The sequence below is a fragment of the Electrona antarctica genome (assembly GCF_951216825.1).
Source record: "Electrona antarctica genome assembly, chromosome: 22".
Classification (NCBI taxonomy): Eukaryota; Metazoa; Chordata; class Actinopteri; order Myctophiformes; family Myctophidae; genus Electrona; species Electrona antarctica.
The window spans coordinates 9933597-9945695 of record NC_136805.1 but is presented as its reverse complement, the minus strand read 5'-3'; the positions used below and the strand labels follow the sequence as shown (position 1 = coordinate 9945695).

Sequence of the window (12099 nt, the reverse complement as noted above, 5' to 3'; positions counted from 1 at the left end):
ATATAGAAAAAGGAACTTGGGGACTCTTTACATGACTTCCTGCATTACGCACTACACCTGGTGTCCAAATACAGAGATATCTTCCCTCAGAGCGCTACTCTTAAACTACAGACATTGCTCAGGTACAGTATACTCTTAAACTACAGACATTGCTCAGGTACAGTATACTCTTAAACTACAGACATTGCTCAGGTACAGTATACTCTTAAACTACAGACATTGCTCAGGTACATATGTCATTGTTTTTGTCACTTTGTTCTACATTCATCTATTCTAGGATCAACCCATAATGTTCAGGATATGGGAGTAACAAACAAATACAATGGTCAAATGCACTTTTCCCCCAGAATTCTGATGCAGATTTGTAAGACCCAGGCCTTTCAGAAACTGAACCCAGCCCAATTTGAACTCCAGAATGAGGTCACTGATGCTGTGCAGGTTAGTAACTCACTCTATATGACTTAAATAGAGGGTATGCACATGCATGAAGTGAATGGCAAATCGAGTGTCAAAGTCAGTTTAATGTCGTTTAACATTGTTTAATGCAATCAAATACAACTTTTCTGTTTGGATGTGTGGGCTGTCAAGGCCAGAAAGTAGTTTTTTGCCACTCAGTAGACGTTCCCGCATACTGTAACTTCCGGGTTTGATGATGATGTCACGAGCATACCCTCTATAGAGCGTCGCAGTCCCGCCCCTTTCAGAACGACGAGGGCCCAGGAAATAATTCCCGATTCATTTTCCCGTTTCAAAAAGTATTTATTTAAAGACGTTTACAAAGCCAACTCTTGTTGTGACAAATCATGACAATAAACACGATGTTTTGGGCCGATCAAATAATTAGTAAGAAGAAAAACAAAACAAAAAGTGTACCCTGCCTTCTTCTTTCTAATTATTTGATCTGCCCAAAACATTGTCATGATTTGTCACAACAAGAGTTGGCTTTGTCCGCGGCGTAAACGTCTTTAAATAAATCATTTTTGAAAGGTCTATGGGGAAAATGAACGGTGAATTATTTCCTGGGCCCTCGTCAGGGGCGGGACTGTGACGCTCTATTGTTGCATCGTTATTTATTGTTATGGGCATATGCTGTTCAGTTTTAAGCACTTGAACCCTAACATCCCTATTCTGGGGGAGAACATTCAGCGAATGCAAGCTATCCATCTAGTATAGACCCCTGGGGATACCTTGGTTGACTAAGTATATGGGTTTAAGTGGTCAGTGAACCTTCTTATTACTAGGGGTCAAGTTTTTTCATTTCTTCCTAAGGAAGGGACACAGGAGTGGTTCACCATCAAGAAGGGTTTGCATCAGCCCATGACTAAGGTAAATGGTCTGGAGGTGCTTCTCACTTGGTTTTTCCTTGGTTTATTTCTGCTTTTCATTCATTTGTCATTGTTCATTTTCTGTGTCATATCCATATTATGTCCAGGACCTGTCAGAGACTGTCAAAGCCCTAGTCAAGTTGACTGAGGAGGTGCAACAAGACATCCAACACAGCAAGGATGTGTGGAATAAAATATTTGTTAGGTACAGTATGCTGGAGAGAAGTCACATAGGAGACTGGTATTCACTAGCATAATGTTGTTGTTCATGCTCATGCATAGATATGGCAACGTCATATGTCTTGTCTTCACAGCACTGTTCAAATGGACTTGTTCACTATCGTCTATCAGAAGCTGGAGTCTTTAGTAAGTGCCAAAAGCTAATTAATCATCTTGGTTCTCATATTGCCAGCATGATCTTTCTATTTAAGTTGCTTCTCTCTCTCTCTCTGCCCTCCTCCTGTCTTCTGTTCCTCTGCAGTTAGCTGCGGAGGTCAGGGACACTTTGACCATGCTGGAGGGACATATGGACCAGGGTCTAGCCAACAGTCTCTCCCCCCTTTACCAGCTTCTGCAGGTCATACACAAAGACAAGGCCTTCTTACAGAAGAGGTTAGAAACCTTTAAGTCACGCAATCATGTTCACATCGCAGCACATTCTAACAGCATTTGGGACAAGACCTCACAAGATCTACAGAAGACCCGCAAAAGATGAAACGTTTAGATGCTGAAATAAATATGTCTTAACACTTGCAAAAGCTTTACAAACACTTGGTTCACGTTACAACAGCGCCACAGTGGAGACATTATGTGGGCAGAAATTCTATTTTTTAATTGTTTCAGGAATAAGTTAATGGAGCTAACAAACTTTCATGAAGGGTTCAGAGAGGCTCTTCCCTATTGGTTGAACAAGGCCTTCAGCACGACCAAGGACAGGGTGGAAAAAGCTGTACTGGTAGACCAGGTAAGGTGCACTCTTTGTGATGTATACAGCATATTGTTTGTTTCACTAGTAAGAGACCACATTACGACCAATTACGTTTAGCAGTTTATTGAAACAAAATGAGATTGAATGTGGAATGGGATGAGGAACCCAAGGTTAGGACGAGACTCAGGGTGGGGGCGAAGTCTCGGGAGCTGACGGCCATCGTTGCTCTACTCGGGGAGTCTCTGGACCGTCACTGCCCCCTTGGATTCCTAGAGAAATAGAGACAGAAGGAAGAGCGAGAATCGAGGAGTGGCAGAAATAGCCGATCTACAAGAGCAGTACTCAGTCACGACCCATGTTTGGTCTGTTGTGAAGCAGAACAAACAAGCTGGCCGAGAGATCACAGGTGTATTTATACTGTGATGAATGATTGCAGCAAGGATTGGCTGTGGTGAGTGGAGGCAGGTGCAGTGGATACGGGTGATTGAGAATGGGGAGTGGTCGTGATAAGCAGAGCGTGTTCTCTTCTCCTGAACCTACGTTGAACACAACTACATTTGAAACAGTGGTTTCCGATCGATGGGCCACCGATCGGTGATCGGCCGATTTTCACTGTAAATGACTATCTGTGATCTGCAATTTACCTGATCTGAAGAAACCGATCTTTTATACCATTTAAGTGGTATAAAAGTCAATCAGATATATACGCTGTAGTATAATATCGTGTTGCATCTTTGGGACAGGCCTAAACATTCTCTCCTTCCATCCCACACACACGGTAATAGTTTTGATGTGGGTTTTGACATAATCATTTTGGAAATATGGTATCGGTATCAGAGAAAAACACCACGGCGGTGGTGCCCACGGCCGTCCCGCAGAAGACCCCGCAGGTCCCGCCGCCGGCCACCAGCAACCACGACACCTGCCTGGGCTACTACGACGTGAGCGGACAGTACGACAAGATGTTCGAGTGCAACAACACGAACCTGATCGGAGCACCTCTAGTAGTTTGGTATGCGTTTGGCCATGGAGTCCATTTGATTGCTAACTATCAATACTTTAGCTGGGGACCCCCTGGAACCACCTCAAGGACCCCAGGGGGACCCCACTTTGAGAACCCTGGTTTAAAAGTTCCACTTTTATCCTATTGATCTAATGCGGGAAAGACATGAAAAACAGACACAAAACTGTCCAACTGTAAAAGGCCTCTAGGTAGGCCTACTTGTTTTTTTTTATTTTTTATCCCTATTAACTTTTAACCCCATCCATAAATGAATCCTAATCACAATGTTTTACTATTCATGTCCAATCCAGCTGCAACCCCTGCAGTCCGGGCCAGTGCCCATCAAACACAGCTCGTCAGCGGTAGACCTGGTGGCGTGCATACAGCCTATCTGCAAGATGTGGGAGCAGCTAGCCTGGCCTGACCCCGAAGAAGCCTTCATGCTAATGGTCAAGCTAACCGAGGTACTGTACTGTACTGTACTGTACTGTACTGTACTGTACTGTACTGTACTGTACTGTACTGTACTGTACTGTACTGTACTGTACTGTACTGTACTGTACTGTACTGTACTGTACTGTACTGTTTCCCACATGTGGGTCGCGGACACATTTTTATGGGTCCTACATTTTGTTTTTAATTATTATCATTTCAAAACATTTAAAAAAAAAAAGTCTTAAGTATTAAGTCTTAACAAATTCCATAAATTAGAAAAACAATGTTTTTATTTTCACTACTTTTGGTCCCAGGCGAATGTCTAATTTCTCTTTTGGGTCGCGGGCTGAAAGGTTTGGGAGCCACTGCTGTACTGCATATGACCCACTCTGTAATGGGCATGTTCACTGTGACATTTTTCACGTGTCTCGTCTTTTCAGGATGTGTGCAAGATCATGGCAACCTACTGCCATATGCTGAAGGAGAGGGTCAGGAAACTGTCTAGGAACTCGGACCACGGCAGTGCCATCAACATGGTGAGCAGACGCATAGATGCCAACCTGTTCCGCATCCAAACACTTATTGAGTTGTGCTTTCATGTGAAATGTATACCCATTCTGCAAACTGTTAATAAATACTTCAATCAATCAAGCAAAATACTGTGCTTCCGAAAGGAGTAAGTAAACCACCAAATGTACCCCCAATTGTTTCTTTCTTTTCTGATTGGCCTTGTACTGACTATAATAGACACTTTATTTATTTTTAGGCATTTTTAGGCAGACTGTAATGGTCACTTTATTTGTTTTAGGACAAGATACGGTGAGACACTGTAACCTTGTGTTGTTGTTTTCCTGCATAGTGCTGGAAAAGCATACTATTGTATACTGTTGTTCTGTTTTGCTGTATATGACGTACTGTAAATCCTTCCTCCTGTACAGTACCTGTAGCTCTGTTACTCTAAGGCCTCACTCACACCTTTCGATCTAGCATACAACATTGATGCATGCTTGTTGTATGAATGTTGTAAGTGTCATGGCCGCCCAATGCATTTCCAATGGAAGTCACATGGTTGATACAACATTTTGGACTACAAGCTGTTGTATGGCTTTCGGCTGTGTTTCGACTGCCCCCCTCACCCTCATACAACACAAATGTTGTGTCAAACCATGTGACTCCCATTGGAAATGCATTGGGGCAAGATGTATCACACCCTTTGTATACAACAAGCATACATCAATCTGTTGCGACCGTGTGAGTCGCCCCTAACAGTTAGAGTTAGAATCTAACTGCTGTGCTGCCCCCGGGCGACTGATCTATCTAATCTGTCTCTGTCTGCAGCTGTGCGTGGTGGTAAATGACCTCGAGTATTTGCGGTCATTCGTGGACCGTCTTCACACCCAGCTGAACTGGGCGGGGCTTCAGGAGCGCACGCGCACGGTGATCGCAGAGAGCCAGTTCCACAACACGCTGCCGTCGCAGCTGGAGCAGTTGCAGACGCTCCTCAGACGAGAGATACGCTCTGCTCTGAACACCCTGGGGAAACAGGTGGCTGATGACCAGATGTTATCTGTATACATGAACCCACATTAACCCATTTAGACCTGAGAAAAGATTCTACAAATGCCTTCTAAATCCTGAGTTTTCTGAAAAACCTCTGTTATGTCAGTGGTTCTCAAACATTTTCATTTCAAGGACCCCCAAATATATACCTAATTGGCCGCCGACCCCCATCTGAAAATATGTTGTTCCAGGGACCCTCCAGAAACAAAGATTTGAGTTAAAAAACGCTCGCTCTGAAATAATATTCAAAGATTTGCGCCACATTTTCACGATTTTTCAAAAATAGCAGACCTACAAGTTCATAGCGCGGCATGAGCCGCCCACGGCATGGGCATGCTATGAGCTTGTAGATCTGCTATGGTCCAACAGCTAAAGCATAACATAATGCTTAAAACACCAAAAGGGTAATTTTATACTTTGTTGCACATAATGCTAGTGTCATATCAGAGAATGTAAAAAAATCATCAGTTAAATTCATGCTTCTGTAGTACAGTTACAGTTAACCTCACAACTCAACACTGTGAGCTTTTGTACGTCAGCAATTTTTGAGTGGTGCAAAAACTCCTATAGACAGCTATGTCTTTAACAACATTCCCAAAATAGGGATTGATCATGAATTGATTGTTTTATTGTATTACTGGTTATATTTTATTATCGGTTATATTTTATAAACGATCAAATTGATTAGTTCGATTGACTGTCGTGGCCCTAGTTTTATCCATTTGTCTCCCTCCACAGCTGAACACAGATATTGATAATCATATAAGAAGCATGGGCACGAAGCGGAGGCTGCCCTCCAAGTCCATTGAGGATGTAAGTATACCAGTGTTGCTTTTGGCAGCAAATTTAGATTTGAGTTTAGTCATAGTCTTTGGAATAAAACTTTACATTTAGTTTTAGTCACATTTTAGTCATCTGAAATGTTTTAGTGTTAGTCTAGTTTTAGTCGACTAAATGTCATAAGATTTTAGTCGACTAAATCTACAGTTGATTTAGTCGACTAAAATGTATTTTGGCGGACCTTGATGGTGTCGTAAATGGCTGATTTTTACACTTGCTGAAAATAGCCTATCTACAAGCCCACAACGCATCGCAGCGCGACTCGTTGTGAGCTCGTGGATCTGCTGGATATTTTGTCCACTAGTCCCTTCCTAACATTTTAGTCTAGTTTTTATTTGTTGACGAAATTGTCAATATATTTAGTCATCTACTTTTAGTCATCGTAGCTTAGTTTTCATGTAGTTTCCATTTAGTTTTCGTCAGTGAAAAAGGATAGTCGACGAACATTTTTCGTCTTAGTAATAGTCACCGAAATCAACACTGAAGTATACCCAGTCTACATCTTTCATTTCCATACACACCTATGTTGCCCAAACAAGCTGGGACACACCTTCCCATTCTATCTACTTTTACATGGTTTCTTTTCTGCTTCAGGCCGTTGGTCCTCTGATGAAGTACCTGGAGAGAGAGCTGCATTATATGAATGAAAACCTGGTGCAGGAGAACTTCAACAGGTATGTATGGCACCTCCTTGCAACTGAAGTAAACTGGGATATGATCATCAAGCTGAGACCTAGCTTGCCCAAATTTGGAGTCATTACAGTATGTCATAGAAATGTCTAACTGACATCATGACATAGATAACTGGTATCACAGGCTGGCCACATGAATGAGATCAATATTGAGATCACAAATTTGAAGCCACGTCTTTCACATGTGGATCCCAAGATCCACATGCTTTCTTTTTGAGGGGCGCTAGGCCCTCCTACAGCTTTCGTCCACGCAAGTCTCATATTTGCCATTGACAATGAACGGAGAAATCAGGTAAAATGTCCACCTAATATGACGTAAATTTGTGGCAACACAAACATTAAATGCCATTGACAATGAAGGGAAGATTTACGTCATATGTAGACGAGCAAATCGGCTATAAATTCAGTTGTTCATGAGATGATTTATGATGATGTATAATGATAAGAGCGCCCCTCACTTCACACGGGTGTGATTTATTTCCTTTCAAATTCTCTTTGGCCTCATAACCTCGTATGTTATCCAAGTTTGTTTGTTGCCCCTTAACTCCACTAAAGCCACTCTGCTGTCAGTCTCTCTTGCCTCAAAATTACAATTTACAATTCAAACTTTACTTAATTTAGCCACATGCAGTGACATGCTCTTATCCAGAGTGCAAAATCAGGAACCCTAGTCAACAAACAAGTAAGACGCGCGAACGCGGGAAGCGAACGCAGCTCGTAAATTGCAAAAACAACAATTAGAATAAATTACGTAATTTTTTAAGGTTTTTTTTTAGTTCTCTTTTTTTTGTGTTTAAGTTTTTTTTAAGTTTTTCCTTTTTAAGGTTTTTTTTAAGTTAAGTTTTTTTTTAAGTTTTTCCTTTTTAAGTTTTTTTTTAAAGTTAAGTTTTTTTTTTAAGTTAAGTGTTTTTTTAAGTTAAGTTTTTTTGAAGTTAAGTTTTGTGTGTGTGCGTGCGTGCGTTTTTCCTTTAAGTTTTTTTTTTAAGTTAAGTTTTTTTTTTAGTTAAGTTTTTTTTAAGTTAAGTTTTGTGTGTGTGTGTGCGTGTGTGCGTGCGTGTGTGTGTGTGTGTGTGTGTGTGTGTGCGTGCATGTGTGTGTGTGTTTTTGTGTGTGATACAGCTGCGCCCTCTGGTGGTGGGCGGGTGGTGTTACAGCGTGACACACAGACAGACAGACATGATCTGCTGGGTCTCATAGTAAATGCTCACTGCGTTCGCAATCACTGCGTTCGCAATCACTGCGTTCGCAATGACAGGTCAAAGTCAACAATGTAATGCTTCAAAGATACTAGTATACTTCATCAAAACCTACTATAAAATCATTCAAGTTAAAGGAAAGAGGAGTGCAAGGCATACAGTATAAGTCACATCTGCTGGTGGCATGCAGTCTGAATATTGCTTTGTAATAATTGTATTTTGTTCCCGCATCAAGTTTGCTGACCCCTCTATGGATGAACTCAGTGAAGACCATCTACCAAATGATGACTCAGCATCCACACCAAGAGGGGCTCATGGTGGTCTGTCAGAGATTGCAGTATACTCTTGAGGTCGGTCCACAACCCTAGCAGTTTATCTAAGACTATAGACTAAGACTACAGATCAGTAACAGTGCACTATGCTGCCCTTGGGAATTACTGAGTTAAAACCTTTACTATATGTGTTTCATAGATATCACACACCCTTCATTTGATTGAATGTATTGTATTTCAGTGCCTCGAGCAATGCTTTCACGCAGAGGGAATCGGCCTTCCACTGGAAGACCTCCACACCGAAGACTACAAGGTACGTAGCGTAGCTATGAGTTGCCCATCTACAGTGTCCACTATTACAGGGGTTCTCAACCCGTGGGTCGCGACCCCTCGGGGGGTCGCCAAATTATTTTAGGGGGTCCCCAAATTATTTTCAAAAAAAAAGAAAAAAAAAATATTTTCACGATTTTTCAAAAATAGCAGACCTACAAGCTCGTAGCGCGCCACTCGGTGGCGCGCTATGAGCTTGTAGATCTGCTATTTTTCAATAGCTAAATTATAACAATGCTTAAAACACCAAAAGGGGTTCCCGCCCAAAATAGGTTAAGTTTATTGTAGCAGTCAATTTATATTGGGGGTCGGGAGGGGGCGGGGCGGGGGTCCCGAGACGTTGCCAAAGCATTTTCGGGGGTCCCTGGCCAAAAAGGTTGAGAACCCCTGCACTATTAAACCAAAGCAGAAGGTTTCAGTGTCTGTTTTCTTTCTTTCCCATGCAGAGTCTGAAAGTTCAGTTGACACACAACGGTCTCAGCAGTCAGCAGCTCACCGAGAGATTCCTAGAGAAGAAAGTATGGGACCAGGTGAGGTCCATAATGCCATTCGAGAAGAATCAACCCTACTGTGGACCGTCAGATGCGTTTTTTGCTCATTCTTAAGCACTTAGATTTTAGCATTGTACAATGGTATCACCCTGCAAAAACAGCAGATCTACAAGCTTATGAGGTTATCGATCGATCTCGGCACGAAAAGTGGGTTGAAAGTGGTTAAAGCCTTATCTTTCCATGCTCTATGCACGTGTGCTGTAGAAAGTGTACAATGGAGAGAAGTACGGTGCCGTCACGCTCCTTACATCCTACAGAAGATCAGACCACAGACTGCGTGTTGAGGTTTTGAACGCAGCCAACCTCCTACCACTCGACTCCAATGGTGAGAGCACACTGAAGCCAAGCTACTGTAATTGGTGGACAGTCTGGACACATACTGTACTGTACTGTACTATTGTACATACACTGTCTATTTGCCATTGCATCCAACACTTTGATGGTACATTCTCGTGCAGGTTCCAGCGATCCATTCGTGCAGTTGTGTCTGGAGCCTCGGCATGTCTTCTTCGAGGTGGAGCCTCGCCGTACCCAGATCAAGTCCTGCGACCTCAACCCCCTGTTTGAAGAGGCCTTTGAATTGTATGTTGTTGCCGTTCGTCTCAGGCCAGATTCCCAACGGTCTTCTCCAATGGTTTTTGTCATCCTCTTCTTAAAGGGGATGTAAGCGATATGTTTTTTGTAAAGAAAGAAGTTAAATCACTACTAAAGAATGTTTGTTCAGTATGTCTTACTCTTGACCCTGTGACAGGGTCTGACATCCCTGTCACAGTGCTGTGAGGGGTCTGACATCCCTGTCACAGTGCTGTGAGGGGCCTGACATCCCTGTCACAGTGCTGTGAGGGGTCTGACATCCCTGTAACTGATGTGATTACCATAAACATCACTTACATTACACCCCCTTCAACTTACGTTTTCTTCACCCTCACCTCGGAGTCTCATTTACATTCATTCATGTTGTTGGTTCGACAGGGAACAGGGCCATACTGACATTACTGCGAATGCACAAAGGCAGCACCGGCCAACCAATTCCCCATTTCTCTGTCCACATAATGCATTTGTTCTCCCTTTCCATTCCTCGCTGTATAACAGCCTGGTATCACTGGAGCAGTGCCGGGCTCTGGGGGCATGCCTGGTGGTGACGGTTCTGGATCATGACATGCTGAGCTCCGATGACTTTGAGGGTGAAGCGTTCCTGGCCCTGAAGGCCGTGCCGGGAGTCGGCGGAGGAGGCGATGAGGCCGACGGACAGACCTCCCAGCCAGACGCCACCCCTGCTCAGATGCGCCTTCCCCTGATGCATCCCAAGCACAATGGTATGCCATACTTGGTGACACAGTCGAATGACCAAGTCTACATTAAGGTAGAAGGAAGGCACTGGAGTGTTGAAATGCTGAACAGAACTTAAAGTGGTTAATTCATATTTTTGAATGAATGAATTAATTAAGTCATATGGAAATCCATTAATTGTGTATCTCAATTAATATTTTTTTTCCAGATGACAGCTTGAAGTTGCTGGAGTCCAGGAAAGACGACAAGGAAGGACAAGCCTTTGTGAAGAAGCGCAGATTGAGAGAGAAACAGTCCAAGGAAGGCGTTCAACTATAGTTCAAGACATACATACATACACACACACACACACATACACACGTCACGCACGCTTCGTTCAAAAATATACAATTTGTTTTAATGATCTATATGAAAAAGCCACACAAAATTAACACTTGGATGTTGTGTTGTGCGGGTCGTGTGGACTTGTATGACAAACATGGGTACAAGAGACCATCACAGTGATCATGAACTCTCATCTGCAATCAACCCCCAACACGCACAGATACATATATCCTTAAGCCTGATTTATACTTGGTTGCGCATCGAAAATATCAGATCTGTAAGCTTATAGATCGTGGATCTTGTAGAATGTAGATCGCAGCGCTTGTAGAGCAAGAAAGCGAGCATAAATAAAATCAGGCATTATACCCATATGGTTCCCGATACCTCGTCTAATCAGTGCAAGAGGAAAGTATGCCATCACTGAACTATGTATAGTACATTAGACTACATTTGACACAATGAAATGTCAAAATAAAAATAAAAGATATGGCAGAGAAAACCGTAATACATTTGATTTATAAAATACAAATAGGCTGGTTTTGACAAAGAGACTTGTATTTTTGAGTTAACATAAAAAAAGCGTTAAACTGCTAATGAAAAAATACTGTATATGTAATTTTAAAGACTACACACATTGACAGAGTACAATTGTCTTGATTGTGTTAACATGCTCCCCTGTTCCAGTCGACAAGAGGAATATTACAGACAAAACCTGAGAGTCCCTTAACAGAGCCCATCTGTTGTCAATTTAAAAAAGTCTTCCTAAATTTTAAATATATCATCATCATCATCATCAAACAGTAACCACTGATTTGTATCTTTGCTTTGCTAGAGAAACCTATGAAAAATAAGAGAATGAAAAAAGGACCAGAAGTCTTTACATGCACTACCAGCAGGCTGGTATCACAAGCATTGTGACATGGCTGTCTGGATGAAGTTGCCTTTCATTCGGGGGCAAGAACTCATGAAAATCCCTAAAATGTATTCGACATGAGATAATATTAAAGGTTTATGAAATCCTAGGCTGATCTTGTTTGTTTCCCTGTACGGGTAAAAAAAAATTGAAGGCTACGGTAACGAGCAATGCAGCTGCAACTAATTATCTCCAGACTGAGCCATGTGCGAGGAGACCCAGACAGTAGTCAACACATTATTGTCGATGCTTTCACTTTGGCACAACTAATTCTAACAACCCCATTATTCACTAATAACAGCTGCAGTCGCTTTGCTTAGGTGGTGGTTCTCAAATGTTTTCAGGTCAAGGTCATCTAAATATCAATGTGTATTTATTTGGCCATCTGAAAATGTTTTGTGCCAGGGAGGGACCACCCTAACCAATCAGCGGCAGCTAGA

The 12099-nt window shown here is 42.3% G+C and overlaps 1 protein-coding gene across 1 annotated transcript in view; it reads left to right on the top strand.

Annotated features, from left to right (window-relative positions):
• unc13d (unc-13 homolog D (C. elegans)) overlaps positions 1-12067 on the top strand; it is a 23717-nt gene extending 11650 nt beyond the window's left edge. The window contains exons 16-34 of the mRNA XM_079492799.1: positions 7-122; positions 348-438; positions 1270-1326; positions 1433-1530; positions 1640-1691; positions 1807-1937; positions 2169-2289; positions 3568-3720; positions 4132-4227; positions 5030-5236; positions 5990-6064; positions 6686-6765; positions 8215-8329; positions 8493-8564; positions 9028-9111; positions 9337-9457; positions 9591-9714; positions 10225-10448; positions 10631-12067. Of these exons, the coding sequence (XP_079348925.1) occupies positions 7-122; positions 348-438; positions 1270-1326; positions 1433-1530; positions 1640-1691; positions 1807-1937; positions 2169-2289; positions 3568-3720; positions 4132-4227; positions 5030-5236; positions 5990-6064; positions 6686-6765; positions 8215-8329; positions 8493-8564; positions 9028-9111; positions 9337-9457; positions 9591-9714; positions 10225-10448; positions 10631-10740 (2127 nt within the window). The 3' untranslated portion in view covers positions 10741-12067. The remainder of the gene's footprint in view (positions 1-6; positions 123-347; positions 439-1269; positions 1327-1432; positions 1531-1639; positions 1692-1806; positions 1938-2168; positions 2290-3567; positions 3721-4131; positions 4228-5029; positions 5237-5989; positions 6065-6685; positions 6766-8214; positions 8330-8492; positions 8565-9027; positions 9112-9336; positions 9458-9590; positions 9715-10224; positions 10449-10630) is intronic.
• The last annotated feature ends 32 nt before the right edge of the window (positions 12068-12099 follow it).